The sequence below is a fragment of the Pleurodeles waltl genome, chromosome 1_1, assembly GCF_031143425.1.
Source record: "Pleurodeles waltl isolate 20211129_DDA chromosome 1_1, aPleWal1.hap1.20221129, whole genome shotgun sequence".
Classification (NCBI taxonomy): Eukaryota; Metazoa; Chordata; class Amphibia; order Caudata; family Salamandridae; genus Pleurodeles; species Pleurodeles waltl.
The window spans coordinates 49,097,552-49,121,512 of NC_090436.1; the positions used below are offsets into that span (position 1 = coordinate 49,097,552).

The 23,961-nt window shown below is 45.7% G+C and overlaps 1 protein-coding gene across 3 annotated transcripts in view; it reads right to left on the reverse strand.

Moving 5' to 3' along the window:
- The window catches only part of LOC138261031 (protein CD300H-like), a 157,338-nt gene that overhangs the window by 16,996 nt on the left and 116,381 nt on the right, over positions 1-23,961 (reverse strand). For all 3 annotated transcript variants that reach the window (XM_069209757.1, XM_069209681.1, XM_069209842.1), the window contains one exon: positions 7,181-7,233. In XM_069209757.1, the coding sequence (XP_069065858.1) occupies positions 7,181-7,233 (53 nt within the window). The remainder of the gene's footprint in view (positions 1-7,180; positions 7,234-23,961) is intronic.

Here is a 23,961-nt window from a genome sequence, read left to right on the forward strand (position 1 = left end):
CTGCAGCGACACAGACACGTCCTCGGAAGGGAGCTCCCTTGCGGTGGCGGCAGCATCCGTGCCCCCCGCACCTACAGGTACAGCCGCCACCCAGCGCACCATCTCCGCCCTCCCAGCAGCCCCTCAGCTTAAGCCCCGTGCCCGCTCGCACACCAAGGCGGGCATCTCCTTCGCCCCAGGCACCTCAGGCCCTGCCCCTGTTACCCCTGCTGCCCTCAGTGAGGAGGTCATTGACCTCCTGAGAACGCTCATTGTTGGGCAGTCTACCCTTTTGAATGCCATCCAGGGGGTGGAGAGGGAGGTTCATCGCAGCAATGCGTACCTGGAGGGCATTCATTCGGGTCAGGCTGCCCATCAGCGGTCGTTCAACGCTCTGGCCTCAGCACTGACGGCAGCCATTGTCCCTGTCTCCAGCCTCCCTCTACTAACTCCCTCCTCCAAGTCTCCTGTTCCTCTGCCTGTCCCATCCACACCATCAGACCAGCCTGCACACACCTCAACACCCAAGAGCAGCTCATCCAAACATAAGCACCACAGATCACACAAGCATTCACCCCAGCAACATCCAGATGCACACATGCCAACAGTCACCACCACCTCTGTGTCCCCCACCTCCTCGTCTCCCTCCTCCCTCCCTGTGACGTCTACACTCACACCTTCATGCACCCCAACATCAGCCAGTGTTTCCATCACCAGCACACCATCCAGTACAGTCCGCACACGTGCAGTCACCACCCCCACTACCATTTACACATCCCCTGTGTCCTCTCCCAGTGTGTCTGTCACCCCCTCTGCCAAAGCACACAAACGCAGGCAGCCACCCACCCAACAGCCATCCACCTCACGACAGCCTCCAGCACAATCACCTGCACCCAAAGACAGCACACTTGACTCTCCTACAACCACATCCTCTTCCTTCACTCCCATTCCCACTACTCCTACCCGTCCCTGTCTTAACAAGCTAATTTTCCTTTCCAACCTTGACCTCTTTCCCACCACTGACCCCCCCCCCTCCATCTGGTAGGAGTAAGAAGAGCACCTCAGCCACCACCAGCCCTGCAGCACCCTTGAAAAAGGTGCAGGGGTATTGGAATCCCCCAGCTCCAAGCTCCGGATCCGCCCACAACAGCAAGGGGACATGCAGCCCACCCACTGGGAAGAGGAGCAGAAAAGGGAAGGCCCGGCGCAGGAGCCCAGAGTCACCAGCCCCCAAGGACACTACCCTGCCACCGTCACCTGCCACTGGTCGAAAGGGAGGAAAGGGCCACAAACCCTCAGGCAAGGAGGGCAAGGGCAGCAGGGCGTAGAAGTCAGGCAGCAGGCCCGCTGCCCAGGGTGGACCCAGCCCAGCTGGCCAGGAGGGACCCACAACCCACAGCCCAGGTGGGCATTGAGGGAGCCCCATCCCCGCTGCCCAGGAGGGGAACACCAGCCAATGGGCAGATGGCCTTAGGACGCCCGCCGTCTCAAGCACCGCTGAACTGGGCCCTTCATCTCAAGCACCGCTGAACTGGGCCCCGCCGTCTCAAGAACCGCTGAACTGGGCCCCGCCGTCTCCAGCACTGCTCCGCTGGGGACCGCCGTCTCAAGAACCGCTGAACTGGGCCCCGCCGTCTCCAGCACCGCTCTGCTGGGGACCGCCGTCTCAAGCACCGCTGAACTGGGCCCCGCCGTCTCAAGCACCGCTGAACTGGGCCCCGCCGTCTCAAGCACCGCTCCGCTGGGGACCGCCGTCTCAAGCACCGCTGAACTGGGCCCGCCGTCTCCAGCACCGCTCCGCTGGGGACCGCCGTCTCAAGCACCGCTGAACTGGGCCCCGCCGTCTCAAGCACCGCTGAACTGGGCCCCGCCGTCTCCAGCACCGCTCCGCTGGGGACCGCCGTCTCAAGAACCGCTGAACTGGGCCCTTCATCTCAAGCACCGCTGAACTGGGCAAGCACCGCTGAACTGGGCCCTTCAAGTCAAGCACCGCTGGCCCTTTGGCAGACGTGGCAGGGCAGGATCTGTCTCGGGCAGGGCTGTAGGATGTCCTCTGGGCAACATGCCTCCTCCAGTGGCAGTGGAGTCTGTTATGGACTGTATGGACTGTGGCTTTGCTCTCCCCAGGATGGCCCAGTGGGCAGGCCACCCACTGTATGGACTGTGCCTTTGCTCTCCCCAGGATGGCCCAGTGGGCAGGCCACCCACTGTATGGACTGTATGGACTGTGCCTTTGCTCTCCCCAGGATGGCCCAGTGGGCAGCCCACCCACTGTATGGACTGTATGGACTGTGCCTTTGCTCTCCCCAGGATGGCCCAGTGGGCAGGCCACCCACTGTATGGACTGTATGGACTGTGGCTTTGCTCTCCCCAGGATGGCCCAGTGGGCAGGCCACCCACTGTATGGACTGTATGGACTGTGCCTTTGCTCTCCCCAGGATGGCCCAGTGGGCAGGCCACCCACTGTATGGACTGTATGGACTGTGCCTTTGCTCTCCCCAGGATGGCCCAGTGGTCATGAAGTCCCCTCGTGGATCTGGCGTTGAGTACTCAAGTGGCTGAGGTGCCCCCCCTTCCCTTCCCCCTGAGGTGCCTGTCCTTTTTTCTTTCTGATGCCCCTGCAGTGTTCTCTCCGTGGAGTTCTTGTCGTGGGACTGGGCCTTGCCCATTTGCTCTGGACCCCTGTGGTCCACGGACAGTGGTTGGACTACATATAGTAGATGTATATATTTTGTACATAGTTTATTTATTTATTTGGATTACTGCTGTCCATTTTTCAATATATCTGCCCGTTTAAGATCTCTTCTTTTGGTCTTTGCATTATTTCGGAGGGGGGGGTTTGTGGGTTGTGACAGTGATCTGTGGGAATGCATTGATGTGTGTGTTGTAGTGGGTGTGGGTGGGTGGGTGTGTGCCGGTAATCTTTTCCCTCCCCTGTGTCGTAGGTGCAGTACTCACTGATGTCTTCCGCGCCGCCGGGCGTGCTCCTGGTACAGGAGCAGGTATAGGAGTGCGGGGATGACCTGTAACTCGGGTTCCATACTGCCGGAATCACGCGTGGAGTATGTGGAGGTGAGCGTTTTCCCGTTCGTAGTCTGTTTCCGCCGTGTTTTTATCGGCGGTGCTCCCGCCCCGGAAAAGGTGGCGGATTGGTGGGTCGTTATCGGGTAGGCGGTACATTGTCTCCCGCCGGGCTGTTGGCAGTGACCGCCAGGCTGTTTGTTTGTACCGCCGTGGCGGTCGGAGTGTTGAAGCGGCGGTCTCTGTTGGCGGTAACCGCCAGGGTCAGAATTCCATTTTTCGGACCGCCAGCCTGTCGGCGGTATGGCCGCGGCTTTAACACCGACCGCCAAGGTCGGAATGAGGGCCTTAGTCCTTTTCCTTCCTTTTATAGAGTAGTCAATGTCTGCATCCACAAATCCTGAGAACTTGGCAGTATGAGACGGTGGACGTAAATGCAACTGTAGTTTATACACATGCACCTTACCAATTCCAATTAAAGGGAAGCAATCTGCTCTTGGTAACCTGCTATCACCGCTAAGTATCTCCTCATGTCTCACAGTTTCACAGAGGTAACTGGTATCAAGAATCCATCAGACAGCTGTATCTTGTGGGAATAGAATCCCACTGCAGCTTGGAATCCAAACCAACAGAACGATCCAAAAAAATGCAGCTATCATGTACAACAAGTAAGTATCCAAGGTAAGTATTATAAATTACAAGTGCTGCAGCCGTCCCCCGAGTATGCTTATATAACGACACTCTGGAAAACCCAACTGCTTCTATCTTCTTTGGACTTCCCCAGTGGAGCCTATATAACCAGACTTGGGAAAACCCGACCACAAAATCTTCACTGCAACTCCATCCAGAGACTTCCGTACAATGACGGGCTCCCCTCAGACACTGCCTGCAACCTGGCCCCACTGAACCTTACCTTATCAGAACATTTTTCTTCAAAATTCTTCTATGTCTGAAAGTAAGTGCTGACCAGGCCCAATCCTCTTCTTGTATTCAAACCGCCCTCCATTGAGGAAGAGACATATTTTTCGACTTCGACCCAGTCTCGTGTGACTTGTTGTCCACGGTTTAAGCTTTGATCTTTTAGGTGTTAGTTTTTCTAAAAAAAATGAAATTTATAACTCCAGTTGTGCTGATTGGATTTTTTGTCTTTGTCTTAAAGACCTTAGTACAATTTACTATTTTTCCAAATTGGTGTGAGATTTTTCCTTTTTGTGTTTTTACTTTATTACTGTTTGTGTGCTGCATAAATACTTTACACATTGCCTCTAAGTTAAGCCTGACTGCTTTTTGTGCCAGGGGGTAAGTACATGTTAATGTAGTGAATTGTGTGGTTCACACAGCCAGGGATCGTGGCTGTTGCTGGACTGGGGCTCATGCCCTTTGCCTCCCCCCTTTTGCTTTACATTCACTGGTTGTTTATTTCCTTGTTTTCTCTTATTTTAAGGTAAGGTTTGTTATACCACTTACAAAGTATTAAAATTTTTATTGATTTGTCCTATATCAACTATTTATATCTTTACCACTAGGTTTATTAAACTTTTTATACTTACTTTCTGAAATGCTTTTTAAAAAACTTTTTGATGTATATATGAGACATACTGTTAGAAATGGGTTCTGGATAACAAAGGTAAGCACCCTGATCAAGCAGGAACCTTAATCTTAGTCAGGGTAAGGCATAAACACACTCTAATTATAACCTATGCTCACACTCTGATAGCTTGGAACAGAGCAGATAGGCTTAACTTAACTTAACGTGTAAAGTATTTGTGCAACACTTCAAGCAATAAACGAGTGAAAACACCATAAAATAAGACACCACATCTGGTTAGAAAAATACCAAAATGCCAAAAATCCAATAAGTAGAATTTGGGTTATGAATTTTTAAAGAATAACCTGTAGAAAAACGCTTAGAAACAAAAAGGGCTATCTGGCTGCGCTGGATCAGGACAAAGTCAAAGGTTCAGAGTGGCTGCGATGGAGAATGGGCCGCCTACAGGTACGCTTTTGAGCCCGTTAAACCAAAGTCCCTTAAATCCTAGTGCGGGCGTGTTTCGCTGGCTAGGAACCATTTATTGAGGAAATGTGTTGATTTTCCCCACGCAGTCGAGAAGATGCATCGACGTTCCCCAAGATGTGGTGGAGTTCGGTTCCGGCTGTATTGATGTGAAGGTAATGTGCTGATTCTGACGAGTGCAGTGACTGCGATGCAGTTTGTCATCATTGTCGAGGTTGTCGTTGATGGAGATGCAGGAACCTTGTGGCAAGGGATACACCACAGTACTGGTTCCAAATGCAATGTGCCAGTTTTGTCTATGCAACAGCAGTGATGCGCCAGTTCTGTTCATGCAACAATGGAGATGCTGTGGTTCTGCTGGAGCAGCATCTAAAGATCTACCTTGCAGGACCCAGATTGGGTTGGCAACACTTGGCAGGCCAGGCTCACAGCTGGCAGACTCCGGTTGCAATGTTGAGTTGCTTAGAGTTATTTTATGTCTCTAAGACTTCAGATGAGGAGACCAATCAGTTGGACCTTGGAGTCACTTTGGTTCTGGGTTGAAGAGTTGCTGGTCCAATCCTTCTCACCCAGGCATAGACGGCAAAAGGTAGCAGGTCAGCTGTGTCAGGCAGCAGTTCTTCCAGAGCAGCAGCCCAGCAGAGTGGCAGTCCTCGTAGCAGCACAGCATTCCTTCTTCCTGGCAGGGTATTCACAGGTCCAGAAGTTTAATAAAGTGGTAGGGTCTGAGGCCCAGTTCTTATACCAAGTGATGCCTTTGAAGTGGAGGGGACTTCCAGAAAGTCTTTGAAGTGCACAGAGGTCCTCCCTTCTTGCCCTGGCTCCACAGGGTATGTGGCCCATTGTGTGGGAATAGGACACAGTCCATTCAGAATTTAAGTGTGAGGCTGTGACCAGCTCCTCCCTCCTATCCTGTTAGGATTGCCCATCAAGGCCCATAACATCACACCTAAGCTCCCATTGTGTGTGGCTGCCTAAAGTGAATACACAAAGCCCAGATGTCACCCACCTCAAACAAGTGATCAGAGACACAGAGCTATGATCAGAAAATGACAACTTTCTAGACGTGGCATTTTCAAAATTATAACAATAAATCTGACCTTACCATTAAAGAGGATTTATTATTACAATTCCACAGGTACAAAACATAACATCCCTACCTCCTCCCAGTCGGGAATTGCAGCCTATTGAATGTAATATGTACTCCCCGATGTTGTCCTTTAAGGGGTGGGCCTCACAATAGTGAAAAAAGAATTGGGAATTTTTTTCACTACCAAGACATGTAAAAGTGACCTACCTTTTAATGACATAGTATCCAGCCCTATCAGCTCTTGTGAGCCTACCCTATGGGTGATCTGTATGTAATAAAAGAGGGGTTTAAAGCTTGGCAAGGAGTATTAAATGCCAAGTCGACATGGAAGTGTGACACTGCATTAAGGCTGCCATGGCAGGCCTGGGACATGCTTAAAGGGCTACTTAAGTGGGGGGGGCCACAATCAGTAGAATTTCATTTACAGGCCATATAAAGTAAATTAAAAATACCAATAGGATATATGGCAATCAAACATGGGCCTCATTTATGAGGAAGTGCACTGCACCAAAATTGGCAACTTCACACTCCGTCACTTCAGAAACACAAGGATGAACTGTATTTACAAAAATACGGCGCACCCCTGTGTTTCCCCTAGCGAAGGTGCTAAATTTATCTGCCTTGCACCAACACAAGCACCCTTGCACCATAGTGCATGGGTGCCTGCACTGCAGGGAATGATTGTTTATGTGCTCCTTCCTGCACATACACCATCAATGACGGAAATGCGCTAGTTCTATGTATGCTGCATTGTGGAGCACACATAGAAGTAGCAAATCGTAATTTTTAAATGATTGCTAAAAATGACCCTCCAGTTGCGCAAGGGCCTCATAAGTGAGGCCCCTTATTTTAGGGAGGGGCACAAGCACTTTACCACTGGTCAGCAGTGGTAAAGGGCACAGAGTCCAAAGGACATCAGAATAAAATTCTGTAAAATTGCAGGTAAGCAGACAAAATGTTTGGGGGAAGACCACCATAAGGCTGACAGGTCTAACACACATGTTAAGCTCAATAAAGGTTTCAAACTTAACACTAAATAAGTAAATACACAAACATTTGCTAGTTAGCTCACTCACCTGGTCAGGTGGCTGACTGGTTCCATTGTTCAGTGAGGAGGTTCTATCAAAGGCTAAAAAACAAGAAGTTATTCCAAGTAAGCCACAGTGACACGGAATCTAAGACTTGATAAAGCAGTTGGCAAATGAAAACTGGACTACGTCAGTGACTGAGGCAACCAGGTAATCAGCTCTGATTATAGCACTTCAGCAGCAGAATAAGGACATTGTCTACCAACATATTAACAGGACTTCAGAGCAAAGATCCACCCAAAGACCGACAGCTCTTCCTCTTACTCAGATCAAAGGCCAGCAAACAGGGACCATCATGCTAAAGATGGCAAACTGCTGAAGAAAGGCATTTTCCTGTTGTCATAGTCACAGAAAAGTGAAACTTTGTGAACTAGCAGAAGCGGATATATGCAAACTATATTTAGCAAATATATACGGGCATCAGATACATATGCATTCACAGTTAAAGTACTGTCACTATTCTAAGGAAGCTGGTGACGCCGGAGTGGGGAAGTGCACTGAGCACTGCGGATGTTGCAGCATTAGACAAGGATGCTACAGAAACTATGAACATAGATGTACAACGAGAAGTAACCCAGAGTCAAATTCGGAGGAACTTGTAAAGGATTAGGAAATAACATAACAAAAAGTGTAAAGTAAGAATGAATATTTTGTTTTAATTCTTGTATATTTCTGTATTCTTAGGAATCGTGGATTTACAGTAGTTATACAGAACATAGATTTCTTTTTTAAAAAGGACAGATGGATGGAGAAGGTAATTCACGTTTAAAGTTTCAACTGTCCTATAAATCTCTGTATGCCACATTAAAAAAAATGTGGCAAACATATTATCTACTGGGATGTAAAATGAATAGATATTCAACATTCCGTATAACTAAAGCCAATACTGTTACTCAGGGATAGCACACAGTCTGTTCATGTACCGTGATTGAATGAATCAACCAATGAGTGAGTGGTTGGATGGATGATTGGATGGATGGATGAATACATGGATAGATGGATGAAATGATGTATGAATGAAATAATATGTGTAATTGTCGTTTATACCCTAAGGAGTCTTGGCACTGTATGCCAATTTAGCCCACAGAGAAAATAATGGATCTGGCGGTTATGGTTTTAGCTGGAACAGCTAGATTGTAACAATTTTTCTGAAGAGCTGGTAGTTTATAATATTTTTAATGTTCCGAGAAAGGGTGTTCCAAAGTGTAGCTGCTTTGAAGGAAACAGATCTGCCTCTTTGGTTAGTCTGCTGGCAGAGATTCGTAGATTATACAGGTCTGCAGATCTTAGATTGTCTGTGGGAACATCCTACATAATAAATCCAGGTCTTTTCTTTGTGAAGAGCTTTATGAACAATGCAAAAAGCCTTCAACGTAGATGTCTTGTGTATAAGTAGCCAGTGCAGGATCATCAGAAGGGATGAACCAGAAAGGTGCACGCTGCAGCATTTGGTACAACCAGTAGCCTTTGGCTACGACATTGGTTAGCACCAAGGTACAAAGAGTCACTGTACTCTAACCAAGGGGACATTAAAGCCTGCATGATCATTTTATGAGATGATACAGGAATAAGCAGAACGTTTTCCGTAGGTGTTCACAAAATAAAGCGATATGAAGATGCAATTTGGTTACTCAGGCTGGCAAATGAAAGTTTGTTATGAAATATCTCCCAGATTTCTGGTGGAGGTGACTGTAAGTGAAGAATGCCTAGCTCCCCAGGACACTAGGATGCTAATAAGACAGTGGCCTGCTTGCCAAAGACGATGTCCTCTGTTTTGTTTCCATTCAGCTAAGTGCAGTTGGAGGTCCAGCGTGAGACCTCTCACATATAATTTCTGCAATTCACTTTAATGGTGACAAGATCCTTGGTGACAGTGACTATTTTCTAGGTGCCTGATGTGGAAGCCAAAGTATCATACTTGCTGTTGAAGAAGATCCATGGAATGGAAGTCAGGTCACTGAATGACGTGTTTCGGATAGGAAACAGTGTATCCACTTTAGAGCCTTACTGCAGATACCTAAGCTCGCTAGACAAGAGATGCTAACCGAATGAGATTCTTTGTTGAAGGCTGCAGTGACGACCAAAAGTAGAAGGGCTACCAACCCTCCCCAATAAAGGGTTAGTCTGATGTCATCAGTACTCTCTTGCGGCTCTTTCAGTGTGGTGGCCAGCCTGAAACCAGATTGAGTCGATATAGTGATTTGTTTGACAAATGAGGATAATTCGAGATGTATTGCCTTTTCTACCATCATAGGCAGAGGCTAAATGGATAAGGGCCTATAGTGCTTCAGATTAGTAGGATCAGAGGAGTTATATTTCCAGAGACTCCAGCCAGAGTTTTTTAATTTCCGATTTTGGAGGTGTAATAGGCCACTTTGATAGATGTAATTAGGAGCTTATAATTCCTGATAGCAAATCAATACCTAGCTTTTCCTTTATCACATGTTTTTCTCCAATTGTGTTTAAGCCATCTACACTGTGATTTAACAATTATAAGTTTATTGGGGACCATTGTGCTGAAGATGATCCTTTGGCGCAGGTTTATGAAAAATGGCGCACAACTGCACTAGCACAGTTGTGTCTCATTTTTTTTTATGCGAGCTAATGCCATTCCCTAACGCCATCTGTTCACCATATTTAAAAAATGACGCACAATGGCGCTAAGGAATGGCTAGCATCTAACAAAAGATGGTAACCAGTGAGGGATGGCGTTAAGGGTAATGGTGCTAATGGGTAAAAAATGACGTTAGGCTGATTAGCGGCGAAAAATCTGCTGCTAGTCAGCCTAGCTTAATTTCTGGACACAGAAGCAGCCAACAAATGACTCCTGTCTAAGTATAGACAAGAGTCATTATCACCACCCCAATACCCACCACAGGAGACCAGTGTCCAAAGGGCATGCCCGACATACCCAGTGCCAGCCAGGGGGCCCGATGTAAGCGGCGCCCAGTGGCACACTACTCACATATACTTACCTGCAACTTACCTGTGATGGGCTCCCTCCTCCTGTAATGTCCCTGTGGTGTGGCTGGTGGTGAATCTGGGGGTTGGGTGGCCATCTTTGTGCCCATTCCATGGTGTTTCCCCAAGGAAATGGGCCTACCAGCACATTAATGCTTTGTCTGACCAGGCGTTAAATAATGACGCTAATAAGGCATAGTGCCATTATTTAGGCTCGCCTCCTAGTTGCGCGTCGTTTCTAGGAAGGGAATGCCCACCTTGCATCTCATTGGTGCAAGGTGGGTTGGCACTTCCTAGAAATGGCGCTAAGTCCAATATTTTGATGCTAGATGGGTCTAGCGTCAAAATATAAATATGGAGTTAAGTTAGCGCCGCTTTAACGTCAAAATATATGACATTAAGGCAACGCTAACTCTTCCTAAATATGGGCCTTTGTGTCTAATAGCATGCATGAGGCGATGGAATCCAGAGAGTATGTAATCCAGCCATTAAAATGAGATGAGATGAATGTCTTCTTTAAAGCACAAGGTGTTATCTTCAAGTGCTTTGTTTAGAGAACTGTGTTGGGCTACAGTAAGTTTGAAAGGATCCACTGCATCATCAGGTTAGGCTAAAGGAAGTGGTCCATCAACCTCCAAAAGAATATGGTTAACAAAGATGGAGTCAGCGGTGTGACCAGCAGCATGAGTGGGAAAGACAACAAGTTTGAAACCCATAGCGCCCAATAAGTCCTATACTCTGTTGGTAGAGACCTTTAAAGGAAAAACCAATAGGGCATGAGACATTGGATGAACAACCGTGGGACCCCCTCCTGTTAATAATACCTATGTGATATCATTCAGCAGATTCCTTTCTAATGTCCTTTATTTTAGCACTAGAACCAGCCTATTTAAATGGTTGAAAGTGCCCATGATCCAGAAACCCTCTCTTCTCCGCCTACCAATTTGGTGATCCCTTTAAAATCTCACCTAGACAACTATGCTTGGCCTCAAACCTACCACTTCCAACCCATCAGCTGGCCCTTCGACCCTTCTTGTTAGTCCTCTATCACCAACCACTCATTTCTCATTCAAAGCCCAACAATGGTCCTCAGAACTTTATACAAAAAGGTTTACAGACTCCTGCCAGTATTGACCCTAAGAAACTTGAAATGCATTGAAGGTGTTTCAGCCAACAATGCAAAGCATTGCTGCCTTTTACAAAATGAAATTGGCATGTATATTTGAGTACTAGGAAAAAAATACACAATTATTACTGTACAAACATAAGACATATTAATGCATATCTAGTCATTAAAAGGCTGGACCTTCTTAATACAGTTCGCCAGTTTGGCCTTGAGAACCCACTCTACTGGTCGTCTGACATTTTGTTCACCCTTCTTAAAAAAAGCTTAACTTAATGTTTATTAGAATTACAAATATCATTGTGGGGCTGGGGCAGGGATTGGGGTGGGGGTTTGTGTATTTTTAAGGGATTAGGGTCGTGGTCGGTGTATTTTTTTTTTTTAGGTTCAGGGGTTTTGTTATTTTTTCCATTTAGCGCTTGGGGCGGTGTAGTTTATTTTCAAAGGGGTGGGGGAAGGTTTAGGTGAGGTAAGTGCGTCTCGGGCAGGGTTTCGGGTGGGTGGGTTTTCGGGGTGGGCTATTTTGTTTTTTTTAGGGGCAGGGTTTGGGGGTTGTGTATTATTTAGGGTGGGGGCACAGTAGTTTATTTGTAAAGGGGTGGGGGAAGGTTTAGGTGAGATAGGTGAGGCTGAGGCAGGGTTTGGGGTGGGTGGGGGTTTCGGTGTGGGTCATTTTGTTTTTTTTAAGGGGCTTGGGAGGGGGTTTGAGTATTTTTTTAAGGGATTAGGGTGGGGGTTGGGGTAGATTTTCTTTAGGGCTCAGGGCGGGAGGGGGTGTTGGCGTAGTTTTGTTTTATGGGGCAGGTGTAGGGGTCAGGGTAGGTTTTTTAAGGGTTCAGGGCAGGTGGGTGGTCAGGGTGCTTTAGTTTCTAAGGAAGGGGGTGGGGGTTAGTATAGTATTTCTTTTAGGGCTCAGGGTTGGTGGGGGGTTTCTGTAGTTTATTTTTTAGGGGCGGGGATAGGGGTAGTTTTGTTTTTATTGCTGAGGGCGGGTGGGGGTGTTGGGGTAGTTTTGTTTTGTGGGGCAGGGGTAGGGGTCAGGGTAGGTTCTTTTTAGGGTTCAGGGTGTGGGGTGTCAGGGGTACTTTCGTTTCTAAAGAAGGAGGTGGGTGGTTAGGAAATGGGTGATAGAACCTCGCATGCTGTTTCACAGGCCTTTTCCACACATGCCTTTACTAGGCATGCTTTTACAAAGAAATTAATTGTAAAGATATGCGTGGTAAAGGCATGCTTGGAAACAATGCGGTCGTGGTTCTGACCGCGTTGCTAAGGCATGCGTTGTTCTGGCATTCGTCGTTCCATCATACAACCATTTGGTATACAGTTGCTCGACCAGGAACAAAGGTAGAATGCTAATTTGCTGAACAACTTTGATATTTTCAATCCATAGACAAGGAGCACTAGCATTTGGGGGAGTGGAAGACTTATTATTATCATTCTGGATAAAATAGGAACACTGGTGGCCACAAGTCCATTATTCTAGGACACAAACAGGCTGACTTTTTTTTTACTAAAAGATAACAATACTTTGACCACAGCATAGTACAGATGGCACACAAATTCAAAATATAGCCACCTCTGTCTATACCTCAGAGAAATGTACATGGTCTGTGAGCAGCAAAACTGTTGAGCCTCAGTATGTGGAGTAATCAGTTATCCATCCTGTTGCCCCCTACTCATGTGTTCTATGCACTTCTTGCCCTCAAGAAACTTCCCCAGACTCTCGTTTCTCAGTATAACAAGTATATCTTAGATTTTGGCTCCGTAGACAGTGGAATGGAAATATTATACCTCAACAGTAATGCTGGTGAGGTCATCATCACCATAAGTGCTATACTGCAACACGCAGACATTATACTCAAAAATTATACTATTTGAGTATGCAGTCTATGAAGCTTGCTCACAAGCTCAGCCTAATTCATGACAGGATTATTCTTGATCACTGGATGTCTGATTCACAAAGGTAAACTTACACTTTTGTGTACGTTTACTAGTTTTCAGTATTCACTAACTACATGCAGAGATTTACGATTCTCCACTTCCTATACCTGTGTGTAAGGAATTCTCTGCCCCAACTGCCAACGGGTCTTGATCAGATGTGACACACCACATGTCAATGTCAGGCGAATAAAGCTAGCATATCTGCTTGTAATATCACCAATAGTTATAAGCCTTGATTTTAAGAGACATTTGCCTTTGAGGGTTTGCCTGCCTCTATTGCAGCTTGTTAGAAATGGGGTCTCTTGTTGGCAGTCAGTCTGCACTCTGTCCAAGCAGAGACCCTGATTCTAGTCAGGGCTGTGAAGATACACAATTAGATAACCCCTGCTCACCCTCTTGGTAGCTTGGCACAAACAGTCAGGCATATCTCAAAGGCAATGTGTAAAGTATTTGTACCACACACACAGAAATACAGTGAAAACACTACAAAATGGACACCACACCATTTTAGAAAAATAGGAAATAAAACTCTAAATCAAACAAGATCAAAACGACAAAACTCGAACATCCATAAGTCAAGATATGGATTTTTAAAATAAAAAGAGTTTTACTCTATAGAAAACAATGGAAATGCTGTTGTTGCACAAAGTACCTGGTTTGTGTAAAAAATAAAGCTGCCAAAGCGAGCATTCGTCGAAAAAGTCAGTGATGCGTCGTTTTCTCACTCGCAAGTGAGGCCATGCATAATTTTCTGGACGGTGCACCTCGAGTCCACACAGGTTTACGTTGATTTTGACGCCCAGCGATGATGCATGAGAAATCCAACCGCACGGTGATGGAAAACTGTACTGCGTGGGGTTTGCGTAATTTTCAGCAACCGCAAGCAGGTGTTGCGTCGTTCCTCCAGCCATGATGCAGATTATTTGTCGATTTCCCAGCAGTGATGCAGGTGATGTGTCAATTTCAGCTGCAAAATGGGTGGTGCATCATTTTTACAGTCACCTTTCTGGTGGTGCATTGAAATTTTCCTTATTTTGTGCATGGATTTCAGTCCTTGTTCTACCAGCTTCACCTTTCAAGGGTCCAGGGACTTTATAGGGCACCACTTGACAGGGCAGGACTATCAGCAGAGAGTCCAAATGCTGGCAGAGGAAGTCTTTGATGGCCCTGAGACTTAAAAACAGGAGGCAAGCTCAGTCCAAACCCTTGGAGATTCTTCACAAGCAGGAATATACCACAAAGTCCAGTCTCTGCCCTCTTTTGGGCAGAAGAAGCAATTGCAGGCCAACCCAGCAAAGAACAGTCACGTGCAAAGGGGCAGTACTCCTCCTCCAGCTCTTTAGCTCTTCTCCTTAGCAGAGGTTCCTCTTGGCTCCAGAAGTAATCTGAAAATTTGGGGGTTTGGGTCCACTACTTATACCCCTTTCTGCCTTTGAAGTAGGCAAACTTCAAAGGAAAGTCCCTGTTCGCAAGATTCTGCCCTGCCCTGGCCTGTCTCAATACTCACACCAGGGGGTTGGAGACTGCATTGTGTGAGGGCAGGCAGAGCCCATTCAGGTGCAAGTGACCACTCCTCCCTCCACTCTAGCCCAAATGGCCCATCAGGATATGCAATCTACACGCCAGCTCCCTTTGTGTCTCTGTCTAGTGGCTATTCACAAACAGCCCAACTGTCAGTCCGACCCAGACAGGGAATACACAAGCAGACAGAGATACAGAATGGTTTAAGCAAGAAAATGCTCACTTTCTAAAAGTGGCATTTTCAAAATGACAATTTAAAAAAAAAACTTTACCAAAAGATGTATTTTTAAATTGTGAGTTCAGAGACCCCAAACTCCCATCTGCTCCCAAAGGGAAAGTGCACTTAAAAGATAAAAGGCAGCCCTCATGTTAAACTATGAGAGGGATAGGCCTTGTAACAGTAAAAAACTAATTTGGCAATATCTCACTGTTAGGCCATGTAAAACACATCAGTACATGTCACACCTTTAACATACACTGCACCCTGCTCATGGGGTTATCTAGGGCCTACCTTAGGAGTGCTTTAAATGTATAAAAAGTGAATGTTTGGGCCTGGCAAGTGGGTACACTTCCCAGGTCGAATTGGCAGGCTAAAACTGCAGACACAGTCACTGCTGTCATGAATCCCTAAGGTGCCTCCAGCGTTATCTGTCAGCATCCCCAGGGATTAGGGTTAAATCATATCTCTGTTCTTAGTTAAACCTTCATGTTTCTGAGTAAACATAATGTGCTGTGTTACACAATTGGTTTTATCAATGCTTGTTTTACCAATGCTTGTTTGCTAATGTGAGCAGGTGTAGATATGTGCTTCTAATTGGGTGTGGTGTAGACATGTGCTTCTATTTGGGTGTGGTGACTCAGCCACATGTGGAAACTCAACTGCTTTCCTGATTGGCTATAAATAGCAGAGTGAAGCATGCCTCCCTGCTTGGCTTTGTTTTGCTTCCTGATCTCAGCATCTGATTAAGCAATCCAGCCCCTGCTGTCATCCTCGTATTCAGGACTTTTGAGGCAATTCTTTTCTTTGTTCCTATACCAGCTGACACCAGGCATTCCTCCAGCACTCGGGAAAAGACTGCAGCTAAGTGACTAATATTCTCCAGGGAGTTTGTTCTTTGAGTGCTGCGCTTTCCTAGAACAGCTGGTGTATTTCAGACCTTGTATTTTGGCAGAGTGCTTATCTTGAAGAGACAAATGCATTTCTGAACATTCTACATTATTATTGTAGTTAATTGTCTAAATATGTTTCAGGAAATCTGCTTGAGCTCAAGTACTACAAAAAGTGACAGTGCAATTTTAAAAGAGCATTTACGTGACTTTTCTATCTCTAATAGCATAACTCTTGGATTTAAATTGTGTCATTCATGCCTTTGTTCCAGGTTTGAGAAATTTGCTTTTGAAGGGTTTTTTACATACAGTGAAACCAAACCAAACTGTGCCGCCCGAACTGTTTAAACCCAGAGTGGACATTTGTATTTCTTGGATTGTTTTTGTTCTTTTTAGTTTAACCATATGCATGCAGGAAAGTTATATGTGATATAATTAATGCTCTTGTGTTGTGTCTCTTGTGCATGATAAGTGCAACCACAGTTCTAATTGTAGTGTGCAACAGTGAATCTCTGTGAAGCCAGCCCTAGTGTTACAGTACTTATTGTTATGATTCTTAGTTTGGGTTTTTGGTAATGCAGTGTTAGTAATCGTGCCAACAGTTATTATTATCCAAGAAAAGCGCTGGAGCATCCTGTTGTTCTTCTACCGCTCCCGTGCCCATATCAGAAAGAGAGATTCAGTTTCAAGGACGTTGAGTGCACTAACTCTATCACTCTGTCAACAACGGCCTGCTCCCCGAAGATACAGGGTGGCTGGCTGGACCGGCAAGATGTGGCAGTGTTTTGTCTCTTTCTCTTCCACTCCCCCTTTCCTTTTGGGACACCTGCCAGGGTTTCTGTGTCCACCAGGAAGTACCGAGAGATGTTCAAGGAGATAGGGGGGCATTCCATCGCCCCCTGCAGACATCCTGCTTTTCAGGTGAGTGGCCCGTCTTGACAACTGCAGAGGCAGGTCTAAGTCATGTTTACAAGGCTACTCATGAGGGTGGCACAACCGGTGCTGCAGTCTCACTAGTAGTATTTGATTTACAGGCCCTGGGCACCTCTAGTGTACTTGGGACTTACTAGTAATTCAAAAATGCCAATCATGGAAAAGCCAATTATACATACAATGCACACAGGGAGCCCTTGCCCTTTAGCACCGGTCAGCAGTGGTAAAGTGCCCAGAGTAACAAAAACAGCACAAAGTCAAAACATGGGAAGTAGAGGCAAAAAAGACTGGGGAGACCAGGCCAAGGATGCCAGGTATGCAACAGCTCCTTTCACTGACTACATGCGTGCTGTCTTTGATTGGATGGAGAGCAGTCAACTTAAATGCAATGCAGAGAAGACTAAAATAATCCCTTTTGGCTCACATGTGTCCAATTGGTGGGAAAACCTCTGGCTCCCTGCATTGCCAGCCCCACTGCCTCCCTACCTACAGGTCAAAAACTTAGGGGTAAAGTTGAATAACACCTTCTCCATCAGGGCTCAGATCTGCTCTATCAAGAAATTTCTCCCCTTCTACCTTTTGTGTTAGATCTATTCTGAACTTGCTTTCTGAAAAAAAATTAAAACCTGTTTTTTTCTGGGGGGAAAGGAAATTCTCTGCTATGGGGTTGTGTACATGGGCTATTCCTGTTAGCACCGGGACATTCTTCAAAGTAACTGTTCCCTCTACAAGTCCCTCATTCAGTCATCCATTCATTTGACCTAGTCCCTGTCACAAGCTGAAGAAAGTCTTAGATAAAAACACTGGAAAAGCTCTGGCCAGCAGGATCCTTTCCCGTTTGTGACTATGTTACCTCTTGAATGTGCTCTGCAACCCGTTTACGTGCTATGTGACCAGATTACGGTTGCAAAACACTGATACATCCCTTCATGAATTACTATTTGGAAAGGGGACCTTAAACATGCTACTTGCAAATAGCGATTTATGAATTTCTAAGCCAATTTTGCTATTTGCTAGCCATGTACCAAATTACAAAATGAGTTTGATACATAAGAAATAGATATTTTACAGTCACAAACCCTGTGATTTCATGAATCAAAGGCTTTACGACCACATAATGGCTTTGTACATCAGTCCCATAGGTTCTTTGTTGGACGGTGGATTATTAGCAGGGGTAAGTATGTACCTACCAATAGCAATAATGCCACAAACGCAGTATAAGGTCCAGTCAAGGTCTCAATACATTAGCCCCCTAGCTCAACTCTTGGACACCTGGCTGTGAGCAGGCAGGCTTAACTCAGGAGACATTTATGGAAAGCATTTAAAAACACCAATACATTAAATAAGTAAGACACAAAACACATTAAAAATCTCACACCAATTTTCAAAAATATGAAATATGGGGATGTTTAAAATGATACCAAAACAACAAAAAACCAATATAGGGATCCGGAGATATGGATTTTTGAAGATTGAACACTTTCTAGTGCTTAGAAACCTATAGAGGCATTTGGGATATCTGGTCACGCTTGACCGGGACAAAATCAAAGTTTGAGGCCAACCGCAAAGGAGCCCTTGTCAGATTCACTATTTTACCTTTGGACTTAGAAACATTTCTGGAGGATTTTCTCCTGACGTCGTGCGGTCCTCTCCAGCAGGCTTATTTCATTGCAACATCATCGGACCCCGGTCAAATCTTGGAAGTCTGGAGCTTTCAGTGGGATGAGCCTGAAATCCTGTCCGGGTTGCGATTGAAGGTAGTAGGCTTGACATCAGGTCGGTTCACTTATGGAGCTTTTTCTAAAAGTTACTCCAAACTGCTCCGAATTTCTGGAACTTCTTCCTGAAGCTCCCCTTGAGGGTTCAAAGTGTCCAAAACACACATCCAAGAGTCTAATAGCTCTGAAATGGTCCTTGGAAGTTTGGAACTACAGTTCCCACAATGCACCTGGCCAAATCCTTGACAGTCTACTGGTCCCAGGCTGGGGAATTCTTGAGGGAGATGGCGCATGGAAGCTATGTTAACCTGTTCCTTTCAGGGAGTCCACTTCTTAATCCTTTTGGAAACAAGACAAGGTCCTCATGGATGTCGTTCCCATTGCGGAGCAGGAGCAGTCCTTCAGAGTGCAATCCTTTGAGGTGCAGACCAGGGTTCAAGCAGGGCAGTCCTTCTTCTCAGACCTGAGTTGCTATGCAGCTCTTGCATATTTATTCAATGATCTTGGAGACAAGCAGGGGGACACCCCTGTCCATTAAGGTACAGGGTGCTATGTAATGGCATGACATCTTACTCCAAATTGTGGCATATTCTTGTCCCACAACACACTGCACTTTAAAATTCAAGATGGGGGATTCCAGGAGAGTAAGATCTGACTAAACCAACCTACTGGTGTGTTTCATTTCCATTAACACTCCCCCTCCAGACCTTCTGCAAATTCCATTCCTGGACTTGCCATCTGGCTCGGGGGTACAGGAAGAGGAGTTAGGCCTGCCTGACATTCCTTAATGTAATGCTCTCTTTGAACCCCAGTTTCATTTACCAAGTCACCATTCTGACCTGTTCTCTGCAGCTGCAGAGCTCCCCCCACCAGATATCCTCTGCTCTATGTAGGCGAGTTATCACCTTATCAAATCAGCTTGGCTAAGCATGTTAAGGCTGACCAATCAGGAGAGGATGCTAGGAGTTTGGGTCTCAGGAGATAAAGTCCTATAACTTCTCTTCTGTATTAGTTATGATAAATTCAACAGTGACAAGTTGTTGGATTTATCATTACTAATCTTTTAAGTCCTTGAATGATATTTTGAGCCACTTCCTATAACTTCTTCCTAACAATATTTATACTTAAATAAAATATACCAGTGTCCACGCTTATAGTTACATGGCACCCCACCCCTGGGGCACCTATGGGGGACAGCAGGTAACTCAGTAGTGCACGTTCCAGTAAATGAAATCTACTGGGCCTCCAAACTTCCCTATTATATACTAGGGACTTATAGGGAGTTTGAATCCCTCTTGCCTATTATATACAAGGGTCTTACAGAGGTCAGTCATTGCTAATTGTAATTATACCTAATTACCATATACCTTTTTAATCAGAGCACTGGCCCTGGACCTGGTAGCAGAGCCCAGGGAACAGTCAGAGTCAGTTACCACCAGTAACAGTCAATAAAATGAGGGTGAACAGGGCTAAAGGGATGACGCTGTCACATTCATCTAGTTTGCTATTCCTATAAATTCATGTTTGCATCAAATATACTCGGAATTTAGAAAATCCCAGATACATATTTTTTCAAATCTAATATTTTAAACCTAAAGTGAGATCTACTTGAATTATCTGATTTGATATATAATCAATATTCTGCTGCATAATTTGCAGATTTTAGCAAATAAATAATTTCTAGCTCAAATGCGGAAAAAGTTGCTAAAAGTTAGGCAATGTGTTACCACATAGTGGGTGTCCTTTCACAGTGGTAGATGTTGGAAATAGCCTTTCTGCAGGGTCACCCCCAGACCTTTTGCCTTCCTCCTTCTCTTTTTCTGACCTAATTTTTTCTGGCTTTAGGACTCTGCGCACTTTACCACTGCTAACCAGTGCTAAAGTGCATATGCTCTCTCCTTAAAACATGGTGACATTGGCTCATACCCAATTGGCTTATTTAATTTACTTGTTAGTCCCTGGTCTGTGCCCAGGGCCTGTAAATTAAATGCTACTAGTGGGCTGCAGCACTGATTGTGCCACCCACATAAGTAGTCCCCTAACCATGTCTCAGGCCTGCCTCTGCAGTGCCTGTGTGTGCAGTTTCACTGCCACTTCGACTTGGCATTTGAAAGTACTTTCCAAGCCTTAAACTCCCCTTTTTCTACATATAAGTCACCCCTAAGGTAGCCAATAGGGCAGGGTGCTATGTAGGTAAAAGGCAGGACATGAACTTGTGTGTTCTATATGTCCTGGTAGTTCAAAACACCTAAATTCGTTTTTACACTGCTGTGAGGGCTGCTCCTTTCATAGGATAGCATTGGGGCTGCCGTCATATACTGTTTGAGTGGTAGATCCTGATCTGAAAGGAGTAGCCAGGTCATATTTAGTATGGCCAGAATGGTGATACAAAATCCTGCTTAATGGTGAAGTTGGATTTTATATTACTATTTTAGAAATGCTACTTTTAGAAAGTGAGCATCCACTTCAATCCTTCTGTTCCTGCCAATCCACGTCTGGCTAGGTTTAGTTGACAGCTCCCTTGCGCATTCACTCAGACACACCCCAAACACAGGATATTCAGCCTCACTAGCATACATCTGCATTTTGACTCGGTTTTCCTGGGCTGGGAGGGCAGAGGACTTGACACTTACAGGTCAAAGGACAGTAGCCTGCCCTCACACAAAGGACTGCCACACCCCCTACTGGGACCCTGGCAGACAGGATAGAATTGAAAGGGGACCTTGTGCACTTCTAAGCCACTCTTTGAAGTCTCCCCCACTTCAAAGGCACATTTGGGTATTTAAGCAGGGTCTCTGACCCTACCAACTTAGACACTTCTGAGGTAGACACTCTATCTGACAAGACACTTCCTGGAGAAGAGAACCTGAAATCAGAACCTGCATCCTGCCAAGAAGAACTGCCTGGCTGCCCAATAGACTCACCTAACTGCTTTCTGTGAAGGACTGCTGCCTTGCTGTTGCCCTGCTGCCTTGCTGCCCTCTGGCTGTGGTGAGAAATGCTCTTCAAGGGCTTGGATAGAGCTTGCCTCATGTTCCCTGATGTCTCAGGACCAAAAATACTTCATCTCTACAAGAAGGACTCCTTGTGCGGCGAAAATCGCCGCACAGCCTGCCAGAGATGACGCACAGCCTGCACCGCAGTGAAAAATTCACTGCATGCCGAACCGGAATGATGCACCCCGACTTCGCAATTAGAAGATCGACGCAGTGCCAGCGTAGCGACCAGAAATTCGATGCACGGCCTGCTGGATTGACGCACAGCTGAGCTGGAACGACGCAGCCTGACTTCCAGAGAGGAATCGACACAGCACCTGCCGAGCGGTAGAAATTTCCACGCAATGCCCACTGGATCGACGCAACCCCTGTGACTTCATCCTGTCAGTGCCGGAAATCCACGCATCTACTCCGGGGCATCTGAAAACCCCACAAGCCGAAGATGATATACGACAGAGCACCTGAAATTGACGCAAAGCCGTCCCTGTGTGAAAACTAAATGATGCATCGCTGTGTGCGGCCCGAGAAATCAATGCTCACCCCCTTGTTTTCCACGCATCTCCTCCTCTGCAGTTCTTTGCGGAGATTTTGAACTCAAACCAGGTACTTTGTGCTTGAAAGAGACATTTCTTGCTTTTAAAAGACTAAAGACACTTCATATCACTTTTACAGTGATATCTCAACATATACGTATTGCATTTTAATCGTTCTGACCTGCATCTTATCAGATAAATATATATTTTTCTAAACACTGTGTGGTGTATTTTTGTGGTGCTATACTGTGTTACTGCATGATTTATTGCACAAATACTTTACACATTGCCTTCTTAGTTAAGCCTGACTGCTCAGTGCCAAGCTAGGAGAGGGTGGGCACAGGGTAATTTGGATTGTGTGTGACTTACCCTGACTAGAGTGAGGGTCCTTGCTTGGACAGGGGGTAACATGACTGCCAGCCAAAGACAGGAGACTTGTCACATCAGTTGTTTATTGCTGTATTTGGTTACTAATGTGTTATTAATGAGGTGAAACCTTTGCCTAGAAAGTGTTGCCTTGTGTACAATGACAAAAAATGAGCTAATTCTATCACAAAATAAGTGGCATTAAGCGGGTTAGTTTAGCTTTTCTTGATGCATCATATAGACAACTGTGTCACGTAGCTTAATCTTTCCATGTCGCTTATTTCCAGTGGCCCTGCTTAAAGTGTATGAAACGTACTAAAGTCTCGATTCAAGCTGTGTTGGTATTGAAGAAGGTGTGTTTAGGTGCCCTACAGAGTAAACCTGAAAACAAGACTTAGGGCCAGATTCAAGAGGGCCTAGGGCCATCTAATGACACATTAGCATCATGTGTTTACGCTAATGTGGCGTTAGATGGCCAAAAACGCTGCACCAGATTTACAAAGTAGCGCAATGCATGCATTGCGCCACTTTGTAACCCCTTGCGCCACATTATGACTGCGCCAGGCATAATGCATGCAACTGGTTCATTCCCCTGTTAGGGGGGGGCGGAAAAATGTTGCAAAGAAATCGAAAAGATTTTTTTGCGTCATTTTTATCCGCATTATTAATGCCTGCTCAGAGCAGGCATGAAAAGGAGGCTCCCATTGGTTTCAATTGGCCTGTGGGTGCTTTGCAAGATTAACTTAAACATTTTTTACGCTAATCCTGCAAAGCGCCAAACTAGCGTCAAAAATTCTGAAACTAGTTCCATAACTACCTCCATGGTGTGCTGTATTTGAAATACAGCGCACACAAGGCGGTGTTAGGGGGGGTGCTAAGGGGCACCAGAAAAGTGGAGTGGCACTAGGTGCAGCACCACTTTTCATAAAGCTGTCCCTTAGTACTTCAGTGGGATGTGAGGAATAAATGAGACACCTTTTTCACAAAAAAAGGGCCCATTCTAAACAAATGTTGTGTACAGCTAGACTGACTTTCTGATAAGTGTGATGTTGTATGTAGTTTACCCAATCAATTTCCCTCTGGGAGGTAAACAGGAAAATATGAAGGGCCTGTGAACCCTAAGCTTTCCACGGAGAGAACCCACATTGTCTGCCTTGATCGAAGGCTTTTCCACCAGCCCAATGGAGGAAGCTTTCACCCTAGTTAGGGTGAACAATATAATGTACTTTTTTTCTGCTCCTTCAACATCAAGTAAAACCTGTGAAGGACAGGAAAAAACAAATAATGAACCCCACATCCTGAGAGTCATTAAATTTTTTATTTTTCAGAAACATACTTAAGAGTTTGTGCCTGAAAAATAAGAAAGGTTTAAAAGAGAGGCTGTGCACCAAACCATACCATGATGGTGGTTCTTTTTAAGCTTTTTAAGGTACAGAAACGAACTCTGGGCCACCGGTCACCTCTAAATGTGACAGAGCACTGTTGGGGTGGCTGAGGTAATGTCTCCTGTCATCTCGATGGCTGCTTCTCCGTCCAAGTCTTAGAGCCTGATTTAAATTTCGGCTGATGG